The 20,912-nt window shown below is 37.9% G+C and overlaps 1 protein-coding gene across 2 annotated transcripts in view; it reads right to left on the reverse strand.

Annotated features, from left to right (window-relative positions):
• Positions 1-20,912, reverse strand: part of SPOPL (speckle type BTB/POZ protein like) — a 51,546-nt gene that overhangs the window by 20,612 nt on the left and 10,022 nt on the right. Inside the window, exons 1-4 of one of the 2 annotated variants that reach the window (XM_056117664.1) lie at positions 5,386-5,396; positions 2,148-2,284; positions 1,811-1,932; positions 1,425-1,576 (exon numbers count right to left, since the gene is read on the reverse strand). In XM_056117664.1, the coding sequence (XP_055973639.1) occupies positions 1,425-1,576; positions 1,811-1,932; positions 2,148-2,225 (352 nt within the window). In that variant the 5' untranslated portion in view covers positions 2,226-2,284; positions 5,386-5,396. Of the gene's footprint in view, positions 1-1,424; positions 1,577-1,810; positions 1,933-2,147; positions 2,285-5,385; positions 5,397-20,912 lie in introns of those variants that run through there. The other variant, XM_056117663.1, reaches the window with a different exon arrangement.

Raw genomic sequence — 20,912 nt, forward strand, 5'->3', positions numbered from 1 at the left:
CACCAGGCGATGGTGTTAAGGGGTAGTTTGAGAATTATATGAGGTCAGAGGGTCCTCATATATGGATTTCTACTCTTGTAAATGGAGCCTGCAAAACTCCCTAATCCCTTCCAGCATGTGAAGACATAGTAGGAGTCTACAACTCCTGAAAATAGCTTGTACTAATCTGACCGCACTGGCACCCTAAACTTTGAAATCCCAGCCTCCATATTAGTAAGAAATAAATTTCTGTTTTTAAGTCACCTACTTTGTGACACTTTATTGTAGCAGTCTGAAATAAAGCAGCGCACTATCTTAAACATCAGATAATAAGAAAATACTTGTGAAATTATATTTACTTCAGCAATAGTAAATAAATTTATTCTTCTAAATAAATGTTTTTGGACGTGGCAATTTTTGTTTACTTTTTAAACAACATTACCTGATTCTGTGATCTGCTTCTAGAAAACACTTAAAATTTAATATTGTAGTCAGTCCACACTAAATTTTCCCGCTATCAAACTGTATATTTACTACAATGTTGTTTTATTATGAGGCTCCAGGTTACATGGTTTCAGCTTGTTATATTTATGAAGTTTAGACTGCATTTCATAGAAAAGAAAAGTAACAAATACAAGTGCATTTTCTTTCAGTCAGTTTTCAGTTCATTGCCCAAAAAACTATAATATCAGGCCATTCAATATCCTCTCACAGTGTTCTACAGCTTTAACTTGAGATAAATAAGGTAGAAAAGAAATATTCCTTTGAAGCTGGAGTAAGAATACAGAGACTAGAACACTTGTCTAGCACATGGCCGACCTGGGCTTGATCTCTGGCATGGTCCCCAGAGACGGCCAGGAGTAAATCCTCAGTGCAGAGCCAGGAATAACCACTGAACATCACCAGCAGAGGCCCCAAAACAAAAACAAAACCAAAGTATTTCTTGAAGATCTATTATATATGAAGGTATTGAACCAGGGATCTTGTTCTACTAGTACCAACATTCTTCGCAAATGGTAAGCAAGTATTTTAAGACAGGACAGGTTTAATTTTGCATTACTTTAAATCTATTTTGCATGTATTATACCAAGTCAAAGATTGCAAAATAACTAGCTTTATAATGGTATTTAAAGTTAAATGACATCCTAACACAATGTTTTAGATCAAGCAGGTATAAGGTGTAGAGAATTTTGTTTTTTCTAGATAGAAGTATAGAATGTCAAAGTATCTGAAATTTTTTCTTCCTGTTTTCCTTGCTGGGGGCCGTATCAGCAATGCTCACGTCTTACACCTGTCTATGAATTCAGGGGTCATTCCTGGCAGTGCTGGGAATGGAACTCAGGTCAGCCTCATGGAAAGCAAATGCCTGACCTAATTGCTATACTATCACTCTGGCCAACCCCCCCAAGTATGGTATTAAACAGCTTAGTTTGTAAATCACTTACCCATTGCTTTCGTTTCTTCCCTTTTAGCATTCAGAAGAGAAAATTTGAATTTTGCTCGAACTTCACTTTTTGGACAGCTGACTAAAAGCAAATATAAGGACAAGTAGTCTTTACTTTCATCATCTAATCCCTTTGGATTTACCCTCAGGCACCTAAAATAAAACAATAGACTCATATGGAGGACATATTACTTTCAACATAAAAAAAAATCAACACCAAAACTATCTGATAATCATTCTCAAACATGGCTATTCCATTTTCTATGTAGTTAGAAACATCTTGCAAATTTAATATAAAATTAGACTAATTACACTAGGCGCAAACACAGAAACATAAAGTACTAATGATAAAATTAAAAAAAAAGAAAAGCCAAACAAAAATCTTACCATTTCATTTTGTCACTGGGGCTAGATGAGAATGTTGAACTTTTTAACACTTCACCCATTTCCTCTCGACAAAAGCTGAAGTTATTAATGGTCCACATGTAAGAAAATTTTACTACTTTAACCTAGGAGATCCAGAAAAACATTTTTACAGTGATGAAATTTATGATTTTCACTTGCCATATATTAAATGTCCTATAATTCACTCTTAACATTTCTAATAACTATTCCAAAGTGCTTCAAAATAGAATAAACTATACAATATCTAAGTGACAAAACTAGATTCCTAGTAAGGCTTGACATAATTTAGATACCTAGTAAGGCTTTTAATGACATATACCTGTGTATAACACCAGCTTTCTGCTACAGGACCAGTAGACATATCTCCAGGGAGAGGTGGGGTAGATTCCCGAGACATTGCCGCTTCACTGTAGTCTTCTAAGATTAACACGATATCCCACACACTTGAGCAATTCACTGTTAAGAAAAGTATTATTTACTGATCAAAATATTTAACTGACTCTCAAGGGAGGAAGCATTTAAATACTCATGAAACATTTGCCAAATTGGATAATGAAGAGAAATCATAAACCTTTATGACAAATAATTCTTCAAAAGCTAAAGAAACTGGGGGTACGGTGCCACCAGGTCAATCTGTACCTGTGAGGTGAGTGCATCAGCAGCCCGATGGCAACGTCAGACTTTCAGATACCCCAAAATTGCTGCTGTGCCTTTAACCAGACCCCAAAAACTTGGGGCAAAGTTTACCAAGAAAGTAAACGGCCAAAAGTTAGGTATGTGGGAGACAAACCCACAAACCACCTCCAGCTCAGCTATATAATTGGAGGCATGGCCTCTCTGGCTGCTGATTGAACTGCTTAATGGACACAATCCCAGAGACTCAGAAATGAATCTCGGAACCCAAAGGCTTTTGGCAGAAATGCGTCCTGTTTCTGCAGTAGGTTACTGGCGCTGGGCCACTCCAGGTGGGAATAGGTTTCGTGCCTTGGCCTGTTCCCCCTGGCGGCCTGGTGACCACCATCCTCCAGAGGCCACTGGACAGTCAGGTTTGGGCCTGCAGTGACGAGACACATGGGACCTCACCACATGGGGGTGGAGCCAACTCTTTCTCCCCATCCCAACGAAACCTAGAGTCGCTGCCTATAAATGGCCTCTCTGGCTCCTGATCAAGCTGATTAACAGCCATGATACCAGAGACTCAGAAACAAATCTTGAAACCCAGCAGCTTTTGACAGAAATGCATCTGGACTGCAGACAAGGTGGCCGCCAGCTAAGAGCTTATAGTAAAGCCAGGTACGAGCATGTGGTGATGGGGCAACTGCTGTCTCATGGCAAGTGGGGCGGTACCAGCACATCCTTCACGCCCTACCAAGGTCACAAGTTACCCCCAATGAGCGGCTCTCTGATACAGCCATAACAACAGACACACAGAAACCAATCTCGTAATTATCTGGCTCTTGCAGAAATCCAAAATCGTGGCTGCATGACATTATATGTTTCTCACAGAAAACAAAATATTTCATGATGCCTTTTCAGCAATTCTGATTGTTTAGGGGGAAATTCTAAAACAATAACGGTGCATATTTTGTCGAAATGATGAATGTAATCAATGCAGAGAAGGGTTAAGTAGAAATCATCTGCCTCACAGGCATTGGGAGGGATGGGAGAGGGGAGGTATACTGGGGTTCTTGGTGGTGAAAAATGAGTATTGGTGAAGGGAAAGGTGTCTGATCATTGTATGACCGAGACTTAAACCTGAAAGCTTAGTAACTTTTTCCACAGTGATTCAATAAATATAAAAAGAAATAAATTAAATTAAGGTGGAGGGGCTGGAGAGATAGCACAGCGGGTAAGGCGTTTGCCTTGCACGCGGCCGATCCAGGTTCGATTCCCAGCATCCCATATGGTCCCCTGAGCACCGCAAGGAGTAACTCCTGAGTGCAGAGCCAGGAATAACCCCTGTGCATCGCCATGTGTGATCCAAAAAGCAAAAAAAAAAAAAAAAAAAAAAAAAAAAAAAAAATTTAGGTGGAGTTCATGCCCAATTCAATCAGCTAATCAGTGGCTGAATAAATAGCAGTACTCCTACACACACACGCACACACAAAAAAGCTAATGTCACTGTCACTGTCCTCCAGTTGTTCATCGATTTGCTCGAGCGGGCCCAGTACCGTCTCCATTGGAGACTTTGTTGTTACTGTGTTTGGCATATCGAATACATCACGGGTAGTTTGTCAGGCTCTGCCATGTGGACGAGATACTCTCGGTAGCTTGCCAGGCTCTCCGAGAAGGGCGGAGGAATCGAACTCGGGTCGGCCATGTTGGCTGCGTGCAAGGCAAACGCCCTACTGCTGTGCTATTGCTCCAGCCCTTCTAAATAATATTTAATATAAAATCATATACAAAACAACATGAAAACTTACTGACAAGATCTGATTCATCTCTTCACTAAAAGTGAGTTACAAGATTTAACTGAATCTCAAGAGAGGAAGCATTATATTAGTTCTCATTTGTCACATTCCAAAGTGTTGACTCACTCAATCACAGAATGGTTTAATAAGCAATGAATGTTTTATAAGACTGAATTAGGCTTTCAGGAAGATTACATGTATCTCAGGCAAATAAGCCATTCAAAAAGATTTCATTCCCTATCAGAAAGCTTACTAGATAACATTTACCATATATATCATCAAATTTCCTCCCACTTAGTTGTTCTACTTCAACAATTTAGATGGGTAATTAATTCATCAAAACGGTAAGGTTATCAGGGATCAGGTGGCACTTTTGCAATCTGAACATTTAGACTAAAGAGGCAAGATCCAAAAAGAGCTAAATACACAAAAACATTTTACAAAATTTAAATGGAGCAGTGTTTCAAGATTACATTATAAAATAGAGAACCAAAAGTCTAGAAAATGCTCTTTCCGTTTAATCACAATGATAACTGGAAGAAAACTACAAGACCCCACACCAACACAAATATTAGATAAGACAGGAAGAACTGGCACTAAAGAGCTCAACGAGCCGGGTCATGTTTTGCGTGCAAGAAGTACTGGTTCGATCCCCAGCATGACAGAGTCCTACAAATGCTCCTGGGAATGATCCTCTGAGCACAGACAAACCGAGAGTAGTTTGTAGTTTGAGACTGGAAAGATAGCAATGTCATAATCAAACAGGGAAACCTGGGACAAAAGAATAAGTTAGAAAATATTCCATCTCAATAAACAACATCTCAATAGGCAACATCAAAAAAATATTCACAAGGAACTATTTTTAAATTCAGCCTTTATTCATGTTAACCTGAATAATCTTCTTTTAATAATGGCACATTTCTTTAATCTCCAAACACAAGAGTTCCTATTATGGGATATATTTGTAGTACAACACAATGAGCTGTGAAATCAACAAGAAATTTCAAATAACATTGGAAATAATCTATCATAAGTACTTAAAAGACACAATCAAGATTAGAGGAAAGGTGAAGAAAAGTAGCTATTCCTTAAAATAAGTAAGAAAAGATAGATCTAGAACAGCAGGTCGCCTCGAACACGACCAACCTGGGTTTGATCCTCAGTACGGCTAGGTCATCAGCCAGGAAAAAGTCCTCTGACCTTTGTGGGGTGTGGCCTCAAAAACAAAACAAAAATAAGAAAAGGAAAAAGGAATGGCGATGAACAGTGGGAGAACGGGAGAGTACTTTAGAAAAAAAGTTTTACGATTAATTTTGAGCACTGAAGATTGCCATTTTGACAAGAATTATTCACTTCCACATAAAATTTAAATACTATTATCTTTGTTTTTATAAACTGTAGTTATGTTTTAACTATAATTTGAAGAAAGAATAGCAAAGAACTACTTATAACAGCAAATTCAGGTCATCAAGAGCACTGCCATTTAAAAAATATTGATCTCGTAGGCCTATTTAGTAGCTATTTCCAGGTGTAATTCACTGATCATAAAATCATTAGTTTTAAACATATTGTGGTCTCATCAATCAAACATTACTTTGGTACAGTTCCATCATGCCAAAAGGTCCTTCCTACTCCCAATGTAGGCAAACACTGGTTCCTAATCTAGAAATTTCACATTCACAAAACTGAACAAAGTAATTCTATATTTGTGCTTGTTTCTGAATTCAGTTTCCCCTTTCTTCATGCATCTCACAATTTTAGGCTAAAGGAAGGACATTTCAGCTAATTTAGAATTCTGCAATTCTGAATTTTCATTTGTTTTTCTTTATGTTGTTTTATATTTAGTAACTTGCTTGCCCTAAACTGTAGTATCTGCCTATGCCTATAGTGTGGTCAACAGAGTCTGGTGTTATTTTTCATTTATTGCATTTATTTATTTATTTGTTTTTGCACAGAAGCAAACTGCTGGTTATCGTTTTGTTCTTCACAATGAAATCTGATACTCTGAACTGATGAAGTCAAGGTGTTAGAATATTGAATGCCTGTAACAAGTGGTCATGAACAACTCTGTAAACCATAGTATTTATATAAAGTGTAGGGGGAAAATTTGCACATGTAGGCTTTACCTATTCCACGTAAATTCCAAAATATATTAATACAGAATTGCTTTGTAAGTGTATTAATGACAAATGAGACATGATTATACCATATTGATACAAGTATAAAATGAAATTTAATATACATACTTTTAGATTCCACAGTTGAAAACTTATACATGCAAATGAGAATAGGCATATTGTATTAAAAGGCTATAATTTTCTTATTTACATAGGTCAAAATCATATTGCAATTACAAATTGGCTCTTACTGATTTATTTTCTGATCATTCTATTTACCATTTTTTAAAAGGTTTGTTGGGATAAGCATTACAGAATAAATTTGTTACATGCCTAAGGGGGCAGGTTGGGATTGGGAGGGAAACTGGGGATATTGGTGAAGAGAAGGTCACACTGGTGCTGTTGGAACAGTCAATGCTCGAAACAATAGTATAATGAATAACTTTGTAAATCAGTTTCCAACAAAAATTAATTGAAAAAAAGAAAAAAAAAGTCAGCCCATCAAGGGCCAGGGTATAGTTAAATAGTACTGTACTTGCCTTGAATATGTGAGGCTCTGGGCTTAATCCCCAGCATTTCAAAATAACTGTCAGCCAGGTTGATAATTGCCAGGAGGTCCTCTAGGGCCTCCTGAGCACCACCTGAGAGTCACCTAGCCATGACCTCCACACAAAAAAAGTCAGTTTCTGAATACAGAAACTATACCCAGTAGAAACAAAAATTAATAGATAAATAAAATGACAGGCTGAATTTCACAGATCTTCTTCTTGCCAGTGGATTTGGTAAATATTACAAAAGATTAACAATCTAAAATGTTTGGAAACGGTGCTAGGGGATTGAGCAATTAAAGAAATATTTTTAAAAAATTCAGAATTCTAGCACAGCGGGTAGGGCGTTCGCCTTACAAGCGGCCAACATGGCCGACCCGAGTTCGATTCCTCCGCCCCTCTCGGAGAGCCCGGCAAGCTACCGAGAGTATTCGATATGCCAGACACAGTAACAACAAAGTCTCCAATGGAGACGTTACTGGGCCCGCTCGAGCAAATCGACGATCAACGGGAGGGCCTTTACCTTTTTACCTTTTACCAGAATTCTAAGAAAAATTGAAAGAGTACATGCTGTCTTTACTTTTTTGGTAAGCTGTTGCGGGAGTCACACTTGACAGTGTTTGGAGGCTAGGGTCATTCTAGATGGTGCTCACAAGGGCTATTCACAGTAGGGCCTGGGGGAGGGGGGGTTACTGGAGCAACGGTCTAGCTGTGCTGGAGATGTGAGGCATACTAGTACTATCTATCAAATCCAGGGCCTCACACTCACAAGGCATGTGGTCTACCATGTTATGCCACATCCCTTGGTGGAATCTCTGCTGTATAAACTAGCACCTTTAATCCATTCTTCCAGATCACCCTAGTTTAGATAGGTAAACCCAAGAGTAAATGGGTCCCTCTTTCCCAGGTCTCACTCAGAATTTCTTATTATGAAAGGCAACATTCACTCTACCGCTTCTGGCTAGCTAATGCGGAAGCTAACTTCCATGACAAGGCCTAAAGTGGGCTCCATTCTTCCAGCCCTCAATGGTAAGATATAGGCCTACCCATAAATGAGGTGCTGCTGGAACACCAAATGCTACTGCTCCCAGACTGTGAAGGTGTGTCACACCAGAAAAGCTGAGTCAAAAAGACCTAAAGCTACTATTTCCTTCCTCTCACCCCATTCCACGAAGTGCCCAGTATTCAGAACAGATTACTGGGAGAGAAATGTATCACTTGCCCCATTCTATACTCCAGAGATCTGACTGAGAGATAGTACCCTTGGGGAGAAGGTGTCATAAAACGGAGATCCAAACCTCTTCCAACAGAAATACTGACTTAATTTGTAAGGGGATGGGGAACAGAGCTCTGAGAAACAGTTGCGATCCTGGTGAAAGGCAATTAGAGGAGAAAAGCAATTGTTTGAGAGGAGACTGGAAGAATCAATGGACACACTGACTAAATTGTAGGCTGTAGAGTCAAAGAAACAAAGGAGGAAGGCAGAAGGAGACTGCCTGCAGTCAGAACACATTTCTAGTGCTGACTTATAGACCTAATTTAAAAAAAAAATTCCTCCAAAGGAATTTAAATGTGATTAGTTTGATGTATGAAGCAATTAATATCTCAAGGCATTGCTAAAAATAATGGAGTTATTAGTACCAGATTAGTGAACCCTGACAATTGTCTGCAATCTAGGAAACAGCGAGGCGGAGAGTGCCTTCAAACTGTGGGAAAACCCAAAGACTCTGTTCCATTAAAATCAGATTTTGATTAGATGTGGGCTGAGGAAAGAGATGGTAGAAAGGAAGAGGCAGAAAAAGAGGAAAAGTATTAAAATAAGAGCCAGTCACTGAAGAAATTAAAAAAAAAAATAACAAAGACTGGACAGGAGCACACTACTTACTGGCAAAGGCTCTGAATTAAATTCCAGCACACACACAGACTCTAAACACTACTGGGTGTTGTGGTGGTGGCATCCAAACAACATTGGATGTGGCTCTCATGGGCCCCGGGCGCCGCATCACTGGGTACTAGCACTAAAATGTCACACCTGCTCCAGAGGGCCAACTATCACCAGGAATAATCCCCAAACACCTGAGCAACATGAGGAAACCTCAAGGGCCTCCCAAATTACAAGTATATATTGTATTATACTTCACAGAAGTATACACAAAAGGGAAAAATGATACATTGATGAGTGTCAATTACTGGCATCCCATGTGCCAGATCATGCAAAGAATTCCTGAATACTTTCTAGCAAGCCACCAACAAACTTCTTCAGCAAAGTTTCTAATTCATTTTAACAGAGGAATTTTTCTCTATAAATGTACCTTTGATATTACAAAAAGAAACAATATTTATTCTAACGTAATATTTATAACCATAAGACATTTATGAACTATTCACAAGCCACTTCCTATGACCAACTCTGCCATAATTTACGATTTGTAAGGAAGAGACCTTCTAAAATACATAACCAACACTTACCTAAGTAAGAGAAGTACTTACCATAGAAAGGTAGGCTGGAGGCTGAGGGGAGGGACAGGAGGGGAAATAAGGACATTGGTGGTGGGAAATGTGCACAGGTGGAGAGGTGGAGGGACGGGTATTGGAACACTGTATGACTGAAACCCAATCATAGACAACTTTATAATGGTTTATCTCATGGTGATTTAATTTAAAAAAAAGGATTGCAAGGGTAGAGGGGGTAAACAACATGGAACTGAAGCAACAGTGAAAATGAAAGATCTGAGGAAGAAAACTTAAACTAAAAGACAATCCACTTGCTGGAAAAGTTTCAACTAAGAGTTTTACTGTATAAACTCATTGTCTTTGAGGCCATTATTCTTCATTCTATAGTGCTTACATATAATGACATTATAAGTATTTTTATAGTTTCATTTGTTTTAGAATTGATCTATAAACAAATCAAGTTCTAGTTACAGGACAGAATGCAAATACACTTATATAAAAATAACAAGAAATAGGAGTTTGAGGGCATGAAGGAACAGAACTATTATAAAGAGGATGGTAATACTCTAAATCTGATAAACAGCAAACATCACTGAGAGAAGTAAAAGCAGGTACAATTCACAGCAATAAATATAAGAAAAACTTACTTTCACATTTTTATATATGAATCTCAAAATTTACTTCTATTTTTAAATGTTATTATAAACAGGAGGCAGAAGCAGTACAAAACAGTATGCTGATTCAGAACATTAAAATAAGTTACTGACTGCTATAATTCCCATTAAACACGCACACCATTACCACTTTCAACACTACTTCCCACCTTTTACTAGTCTTATGTACATATTGTATACATAAGATATATATGATCTTTTATATATATATAATCATATACTATGATCTTTTTCCTGTAATGTAATACATACAATAATGTATTTGTCCTTTTAAAAAGAAAAGAAATTATGTTGTGTGGGGAAATTAGTGAAATAGTCAATCCAGATTTAATATTAATATAAACCAATCCATAGTTCTCATCACTTAAAACTAAGTTAATCTAAAACTAAGGGGCCAAAGAAATAGTACAACATGTAGGGTGCTTGTGTTTCAAGTGGCTGACCTGCTGGATTTGATCCAAGGAACTGTGTATGGTTGTCAGGACTGATTGCTGAGCATAAAGCCATGAGCAAGCATAGCTGGTATGATCACCAAAACAAAACAAAAAACAGATAAGTAGAAATTACATCCAAGATCTTTAACTGAAAAAACAATGATGTTTCCAATTCATCAAAAAGGCAAATTCTATTTGAACAGATTATTGTATCTTCATCATCGTGTAATCACTGCCTAGTACAGAACATGGTAGACCAGGCTCCCAAACCAATTTATTCAGTTTATTGTCTCAGTGGAAGAAGAGAGTATGCCCTCCAAATAGAAGGAGCTTAATGTCTGGCACCACCATACACTGTGACGAGTAACTCCAAGCACCTCAACAAGTGTGAACCCCAACACTACAGTAGAAGCAGCAACAATAAAAACGACTAATTTAGTTTTGATAACAGATTTAGGTTCAAATCCTCGAGCTGTGAAAGCTTTCTTCTTACCTGTAAAATAATAGGTGGTAATCATGTCAAAAGACTAGCACATTTAATGAGAATAAACAAAAGATATTTATGCATCACATTGTATCTCATCTGTAGATTATAGTTTAAGGTGTGTGCATATCAATAAGAGACTCAAAAGTATTCATTATTTGCCTGTCAAGTGGGCAGGCTGAGGGTGGCAGGGAAAACTGGTGGTGGGAATGGTATTCCAACATCGAATGTCTGAAACAATTCTGTAGGAACAGCTTTGTAAATTGTGGCAAAATTTTTAAAAAAACCATATCATTTTAAAAAATCTACAGAAGCATGTCTAGGTTTGAAAAGCTGAATTCTGTATGAAAAGATCCAATTGTCAAGATTCTATGAGCTGTTTTAAGAAAATGAAATCATGAAAATCACAGCAACATGGATAGAACTGGAAGACGTCACATTAAATGAAGTAAGCCCAAAGAACAAGGATAAAAACAGTATTTAGAATAACTGGATGAGAGCGCTTGTGTTTTTAATTCCTCATTTAATGGGGGGTGCCCGTATCAGCCTTATTCCCTGAGTATAGGTAGAAAGAAAGAGTGGAGGGGAGAAGGAAAAGAGAAAGAACAAGGGGCAGGTCAGGGGATTCAGGTACAAAGACAGTGTTAAGGAATGAGAACCAAATAGCCAAACCTCAGTTAATAAAACTGACATCAAGAGACACAAATTTTAACAACTGAATTCAGAAAGGTGCCTGTCAAGAGGAAGGCTGGAAGAGGATACGGGAGGGAACCTTGGGAACACTGGTGAAGAAGGCAGACACTGATCATGGGATCAGTGCTGCAATATTGTATATCTAAAACTCACCTATGAATAACTTTGTGAATTATGGTGCTTTAGCGATAGCACAGCGGGTAGGGCGTTCGCCTTACAAGTGGCCAACATGGCTGACCCGAGTTCGATTCCTCCGCCCCTCTCGGAGAGCCCGGCAAGCTACCGAGAGTATTCGATATGCCAGACACAGTAACAACAGAGTCTCCAATGGAGACGTTACTGGGCCCGCTCGAGCAAATCGACGATCAACGGGAGGGCCTTTACCTTTACCTAATAATCTTTATAAAACACACAATAAATAGATTCTAAGAGCTGAAATAATAAAAATGGTTTTTACTTTAAGACAATTAAAGCCCTCAAAAGTAATACTTTACACACATACACATAAAGAAAGGTGTTAAATTTATCTAATGTGTGAGATTTCATTTTTGCTTTATCAGATTTCATCACTTGGCTCTTCCTCAGCAATTACATGAGCTATTAACTCTGAAACTTTCACTTTGCTTATTTCTAACAGCTTCTACATCCCTTTTAAGTAAAGTTAAAAGTGGTGGTATCTTTGAAAAAGCAAACATATCTAAAATGTCTCTGAGGAATTGTGGGGAATTCTGGACTGATAGAAGTAAATTATATCTTGGGTCAGAGTGAAATAAAATGGGTTAAGTTTCGATCTCCAGCACCACACATGGTCCCCTGAGAACCACCAGGAGTAATAATCCCTTAATGTGGAGCCAGGCTTAAATCCTGAGCACAGCGGGTATGGGTATAGATCCCAAACTAAATTTAGCAATTTAAATCATAAAAGAATAAAATAACGATAGTGAATACATCTGACAGAATTTACTGCTGGTGGGAATGTCCTTTTGTCCAACCCCTATGGAAAACAATATGGAGAACACTTGGTAAACTAAGAATCAAGGTCCCATATGACCCAGCAATTCCACAATTGGATATCTATCCCCAGGACAGAAAAAAACATTCACTGAAAAACATGTATGCATACCATTATTTATTGCAGCAATCAGTACAACAGGAAAGATTTGGAATCAACCTAGATGTTCAACAACAGGTAAGTGGACCATGAAGGTCTATATACACCACGCAAGATTTCCTTGAGTTCCATCAGAAGAGATACCTGAGCCACAGAACAAGGAGTAAGTTCTGATACAGCTGATGTGACCCCAAAACAAAAAGAAACACAAAAAAGAAAGAAAAAGAAGTCTAATTAAAATGAGAGCAATTAATTCCGTAATTGGAAAATATACTTCTTCTAGAGTATATATTGGGGGGATGACCTTTTAAGAGTATTTAAGCAATGTTCTTAGTTCTAGGATTACTGGATATTGAAATTATGTTGCATTAATCTAGCCTTTACTAAGTGCTTACATTAGTCAGGCATTGAAAACAAAGATTACAAAGGCCATAAAAGCAAATATAAAATACAAAAATAGATTTGCTAAAATAATATCTTTTTGGATTAAGGTACAGTGTAGCACAGCAGCAGAACATTTCTTGTTTGCGAGGGATTCTCTAAATTTGATCCTTTCACCATAACAATAATACTGCACTGCACTGTAGCACTGTCATCCTGCTGTTCATCGATTTTCATCGATTTGCTCGAGCAGGCACCAGTAACGTTTCCATTATGAGACTTGTTACTGTTTTTGGCATATCAAATATGCCACAAGGAGCTTTCCAGGCTTTACCATGTGGGCGGGATACTCTCGGTAGCTTGCCAGGCTCTCCGAGAGGGACAGATAAATCGAACCTGGGCCGGCCACATGCAAGGCAAAGGCCCTACCCACTATGCTACTGCTCCAGCCCAACAATAATACTAATAATGATAAAAAATATCCTTTCTCCTATGAAGCATAAAAAAAGGAGTTATAGGTAATGTTTGAATCATCATTACTTCCAGACTTTTTCATTCTTCTATCAAAACTGAAAATTTTATATTCCCTGCCCTCCTTCTCCCATTCTATTATCTATCTTTCTTCTACTTAGATACCTAAAAGAACTTCAATACTTAACTCCATGGTCTTCTTCATAGTTCCTATGATTTCACACCTCTGGACTTTCTAACTACCAGCTTCAATGATTTTTGGCATTCCTGATGATCTTCCCCACTTAAAAAGGCACTCTTTTTCAGATTCTGACTTGGAACTTACTACCGAGAAACAGTTTGATGACAATTAAGATTAACCTCAGCATGTAAATTTTGTAACAGGACTTTTTCCTGATCTATATAATCACACAATAGAGCTTATTACCAACACTTCACTGAGCCCTTCCCATTTTTCTTAAGTCATTATCCTATTTGGCTTGACTTTCATAATCACCAAACTCAAAACCCACATTACATCACTTCAAACCCTTTGTAGCAAAGAACATTTTACTCCTTTGTTCTTTTTCCTTAATTCTCCACTCCAAATCAATGTCTCCTCTTTACTTGGATTGCTCAAAAAAAAAAAAATTCTCAAAAGTAGAACAGATTAAATGAGTATCATTAAACATGAAATTCTAATTCCTATTAAAAGTTTTTCACAAAATAAAACTATGACCAAGTAATGAAATACTTAAATTAAATCAGAAATCCAGTCCCTCCATTGTACCAGAATTAACATTAGTGCTGGGGAGACACAAGCAACTAATGACTGTAATAATAGAAAGTACAGACTAAAGAATATTTTTAACATCAAAGAGAATTCTTCAATAGTGCTGTTCTCTATCTTCTATGGTAAGAAAATCGTCAGAAAATGGTCCGTCACTATTTCAGCTCACATAACCTGTAATTTTCCACTAACACCACCTACAGACACCCAATGGGATGGTCAATTTTGCAAACTTAATCACTGAACATAGAACAACAGACTTGTCAGAAGTCCACAGACAAATCTATGAGCTCATCTGAAGTTATGAGCCAATGTTTTCAAAAGAAATCGACAATAATGTTTCCCAAAAGGTACAAAATGACACTGTTCTAAATGATTTTAACATTACAAATGAGAAACCACAATAAAGAGCAGAAATATTTTTGCAATATTAATTTTCATTATATAATTCAACAATGAAAAATGCAATATGTATAATAAATATATTAGCTATATATTTAATAAGAAGTTAACGATAAAATACAACATGATAGATACACAATAAAATTTTTCACTTTACATTTAAATTCTAAAAATTGAGCAAGATCCGCTGGGTCAACAATGTTTCCATTATTTGAGAGGTAGAGAGACCACACAAAATAATAAATGAACACAACCTACAATCTGTATAAACAATCAAGTAAGAACAAGTGCATTCCAGCAGAGCGTAATCAGAGCTTTAAGCCAATGTTGCAGACTCACTCAATAAGAGTCTACTAAACTTTTCAGCAGCTTGCAAAATCTTAAAACCTTTCCCATGTTTTTCAATAGTTAGGCGTAATATCCCATCTGTCAGAATGTCAGTAAACTATGTAGTACAGTTGTAATTTTCGTAAGTTTCATTTCCCTTAAATTACATGGAAATTTGTTTTATATTCCTCATCATATCAACTGACAAGGCAACCAGATCATGATTTGTTTTGTGAAAACAAACATGTCTCAAATCCACTTTCCCTAGCTATGCACATGGGAGAGGTCTGTGGCTATGAGTGGGGAAGGAATTATGTTTAATTTGAAAAACTAGCCCTCCACAATGCAATGGCACTTATACTTACTGGAATTTCTAAATATGAGACTATAGCAAACGAATGCTACAGAGTATGCTGAAGAAATTAAAGTCTCATTTACTATCTATTGATTATGCTCTAAACTGGTAGGACTACTTTGAAAAACAATAGTTAAAAGAAGCTAAAACTGAATGTAAACACATATGATAACCCACCAATTCCACTATAAGGTACCTACACCACATAAATGTATACACGTAGACCAAAAGGTATTTTGAAGGGACACTATTCATTATGACTCAAACTGGAAACAAAAACCTAGATGTTCATCAAGAGATAAAATAAACTGTGCTATAAATAGTCTCATAAAGAATGGAATACTACACAAGAGAATTAATAATCTGCTGCTACGTATTACACAGATGAAATGCATAAAAATAACTGTTTAGAGGCTGGAATGATACTACAGTGAGCAGGGCATTTGCTTCCACGTGTTCAACCTGGGTTCGACCCCCAGCAAGCCATAAAGTTCCCTGAGCCCACCAGGAGTGACCCTTGAGCTCAGAGTCAGAATCTTTAATCAGAGCCTGTTCACCACTGGGTGTGGCCCCAAAACGAACATAAACAAAGTGTACAGGGGAAGAAGTCAGGCATAAACTCAAGATGCTAAGTGCTAATCTTCAAGCTTAATAATAAGAGCTTACCTAAAATTTTAAAAAGCACCTATTGAATAAATAAGCAGTCTTGATGCTTGCATTTTCACGTTAAAATCCTGTTTCCAGTATCATGTTCCCTCTGCCCTAAAACTGGGAGAACACACTTTTGACATGTATCTCCTTTGTGCTTACTTCAATCACTTTTATATTAAAACAATGAAGTGGGCGGAAGTGATAGTATGGTGGGCAGGGTGCTTGCCTTGCACCTAGTTAGCTCCTGGTACCCCAACTGGCCCCCAAAAACACTGCCAGGAGTGATCCTTAAGTGCAGAGCCATGAGTAAGCCCAGGCCATCACTGGGTGTGGTCCCCAAAGCAAAAAACAATAAAGCCTATACTTAGCTAATCAAATTAAAGAGTCAAGTCCTTTTCAGAAAAATACACTAGATCTGAAAACAGTTATAACAGCAAGTTTCCCCTACGCTTCCACAGCAATACACAGATGTTTATCTCCTTTCCATCCTGTATAGTTCACTTATTTCTACCATTTACCGAGTACAAAGGGCTGGAGCGATAGCACAGCAGGTAGGGCGTTCGCCTTACAAGCGGCCAACATGGCCGACCCGAGTTCAATTCCCCCGCCCCTCTCGGAGAGCCCGGCAAGCTACCGAGAGTATTCGGTATGCCAGACACAATAACAACAAAGTCTCCAATGGAGACGTTACTGGGCCCGCTAGAGCAAATCGACGATCAACGGGAGGGCCTTTACCTTTACCTTTTACCGAGTACAAATATTTGAGAAGTAATGACGTGCATGAGCAGAGTAGTTATGAGGTTTAAGATTAAAACTTGTGCATACACTGTCCTCTAAGGAAGCTATTTTGGATAATTTTTAGTGGATTATTCATAACAAGCAATAGGAAATAAATTAAATAGGATCTGCCTTTTAAGGCAGGCTTGTGTGATGATGGAAAAATTTGAAGTAATGGTGGTGGGACTGGTGTTGGAATATTAAATTATTGTGAACAACTTCACAAAAATAAAATTAAAAATAATAAAAATAAAACGTGTATAAAGCAAGCCTTCAGCAGTGTCAACATTCAATAATGAAATAATATTAATAAATCCCAAATAGGCGCTCCAAAGGGGGGATGAGTGAGATCCCTCCCCGCCCCAAGGGATCCAGCCCCAGCAGCTGAAAACCTCCAGAACTCAACCACCTCCATGTTCACAGCAGCTCTCCACATGCTCGGGCAAGCATCATCCACAAGTAAACCCATTTGCGGCTGAGAGACAACTCAGACCTCACACCACCCATACTCCAAGGATACCACACCATATTTGATGGGGTTTAAAGTAGGAGGCAACCAATTTGGAATTTTTTTTTTTCAAATATACGCACACATGGCTAAACCTTTAACAACATGTTAGTGATCTCTTATAAAAGGGTTTTTTAATGGCCCTTGGGTAAAATACAGCAATCTCCACACTCTTCCCTCTAAGGAGACTATTTTGGAACATTTTCAGCAGTTTCTCATAACAAACAAAACAAAATAAATTTTTTCAGTTCTGCTTTGGGGCAGGGGTTGGAGTTCAGGATGGAAACATCCTTACATATGATGAGAAGGTATAACGGTGGTGAGACTGGTGTTTGAATATTAAACATAATCGAATATTATGAACTACTTTATAAAATAAAAAAAATTAAAAATCCCAAATAGGCTTTCAAATCAACCGTTGTTTCCAGTTTACATTATAAATATAAAGCTGAGCATCTAATACTTGGTCAGTAAGTGTTTGTGGAGCAAATGAATGATATAAACTCAAAATGAGAAAGAACAAAATAAAACAAGAAAAGGATGAAACAAGAGGGTGGCAGGAGAATCAAAATGTTCAAAGGAAGGTGAGAACATATTTTGGCTAAAGAGCACATGCTGAGGTGTTTTTCAATCTTGAGATGAAGCAACAAAATTAAGTACACTTAAAATCATTAAGATAAAAAAAATCTGACTCAGTATCCCTTCCACTCAGTATGTTTCACAAACAGAAGTGGGACGTTCTAACTAAAACTAAACATAGTCCTTTAATGTTGAAACCCTTTAAAAATACTTGTAAATGGATTTTTGAAAATAAAGTTAGTCATTATATGTATTTCATAAATTATTTTAAGGCATCCACTACCACACATGCAATATACATATCAAAATCTTTACAATCTTTTGTAAGTATTAAAAGACAAATCAATGATATGTTAATGTTCATTGTGTGCTCAAAATATGAATGAACTACTTACGATCCTTCCCCTTAATCTTATCCTTCAAGCAAATCATTTACTTATTATCTCAGACGTGAAACAGTATCACTGTTTTAAATTAACTAGCATATGGAAAGTACTACGAAAAGTGTAAAAACATAACCAACATTGTTTTTACAACAACTCTTAGGAGGTAGATAGTTTTAGTTTCCATTTTATAGACGAGAAAGGCAAAGAAGTTATGTAATTTACCTAAATCACAGAAATTCACTAGTTTATTAGATGTATGTTCTTATCTTCTATGTTATGATGCATGATAAACTCTAAAGTAAAGCAGAACCAAATTTATCTTGACCTCCTTGACGCTGGGAGGTTATGTTTTGCTGTAAACCTTTTTACAACAAACCTTTACAGTTTTGCTGTAAAAAAGGATAACCATAACACAAGGCAGCACTAATGCTACAACTCCCTTTACTCTAAAACCATTTTTTTTTACCATTATAACTGTACCTCATGGTGTTTCACTAATAAAAAAAAAAAAATTGAAAAGCATACTTTATAATTGATGGTATTCTTCGAGGTATATAAAAATAATATTCAGCTGAACTTGAATGGAAAGCATAATATAAAAATTTACAGGCTGGAGAGATAGCACAGCAGGTGGGGCGTTTGCCTTGCAAGCGGCCGACCCAGGTTTGATTTCCAGCATCACATATGATCCCCTGAGCACCGCCAGGAGTAACTCCTGAGTGCAGAGCCAGGAGTAACCCCTGTGCATCGCTGGGTGTGACCCAAAACGCAAAAAATAAATAAAATACAATAAAAATAAAAATTTACAGTATTGCCTAAATCAAGTAAGAGACATTTAAAATATTTAAAGGGCTGGAGCACAGCGGTAGGGCGTTTGCCTTGTGCGCAGCCAGCCCGGCTGAGCCGGGTTTAATTCCTCCGCCCCTCTCGGAGAGCCCGGCAAGCCACAGAGAGTATCTCGCCCACATTGGCAAAGTCTGGCAAGCTACCCGTGACGCATTCAATATGCCAAACACAGTAACAAGTCTCACAATGTAGATTTTACTGGGCCTGCTCAAGCAAATCAATGAACAAAGGGAGGGCAGTGCTACTAAGTACTTGACACAGGGTCACATGTAAGTGCTTTAAAAAAAAGATAGTTGAGCGGAAGGATAGATAATAGAGGAGGTAAGGCACTTGCCTTGCAAGTGTCCTACCCCAGCTGACCCCCAGCAATGCACCTGGTTCACTGATACCACCAGGTGTCACTCCAGAACAGTCAAGAACAGCCCCAGGAGCACTGGGTGTGATCCAATTCCCTCACTCTCCAATAAATAAATCACAAATCATCCTGTTACTCGTCGATTGCCTCGAGCAAGCCCCAGTAACGTCTCCTTCATCCTAGTCCCGAGATTATATTCAAGGCTCTTTAGGAGAATGAGACCCATCATTGTTACTGGTATTTGGCATATTGGGTACGCCACGGGGAGTTTGCCAGACTCTGCCCTGTGGGCAGGCTACATTTGGTATCCCACCGAATAAATAAAAATAATTTTTATTTAGACCCCTAAATAAAAACAGGGGTCTAAATACAAAGTTTAGACCCTTCCTGTTTTTGGTCCTCTATCCCCAGTTTCTCCCATTAAACCAAAATGATCTCAAAGGAAATTCCATGAAGGTATCTCCTCCAACCCTGTCATCCCCTGAATTTTGCCACTCATGGAACTCCGGGTCTTCATACATGCAAGGCAAGGTCCCTACCACTAAACTACATCCATACTTCATGTGAGAACATCTTTATACTATGTAGGAAGTTGTTTGTTGAACATTTCAGGCCAATATTCAAATAAACCTGATCAAACTCTGCAAAAAGACTGGCTTCAATGTCAATTTGAAAAAATGTTTATTGATAAAGGACTTGCGGCGGGGTAGCTGAGAGACAAAATAATAAATACCTTAGAAAATGAAAATAATCAAAAATAATAAAGCATTAATAACATTCTCCCAAAGTACCACTCAATTCAGGCTAGTTTCTAAAATACAAATGGTATAACGTTACTTGAAGTATTTTTACACTTAAAATACATTCTAGAGGGGGCTAGAAAGTAACAGGTTATTTAGTTTCATGCCTTGTACACAGCTGACCCTGGTTCTATATCCCCAGCACCATATGCTTCCTCTTCAATCACTGCCAGATACAGCCAAGCACAATTGGGAAGCCAAGTGTTCAGTCACATAAGGGCCAGAGAAGCACCAAATCCTCAGGATCTGCCAGTCCCTTGGCCAATAATCGCTGGGAGGGGCTCCTACCACCTCTTGAGCACTGTTTGGGAGGCAGACCCCTTCCAACCCACAAAAAATATACTGAGTGTGATGAACACAATTTATATTACTAAATATTTACATACTAAACTGTATTAATATCTGTTTGTTGTGTACTCATACTCCAAATGCTCTGTCACAGTCCTGCTGTTCATCGATTTGCTCGAGCCGGCCCAGTAACGTCTCCATTGTGAGACTTGTTGCTACTGTGTGTGGCATATAGAATACATCATGGGTAGCTTGCTAGGCTT

This window comes from Sorex fumeus, unplaced genomic scaffold, assembly GCF_029834395.1.
Source record: "Sorex fumeus unplaced genomic scaffold, SorFum_2.1 ptg000035l, whole genome shotgun sequence".
Lineage (NCBI taxonomy): Eukaryota > Metazoa > Chordata > Mammalia > Eulipotyphla > Soricidae > Sorex > Sorex fumeus.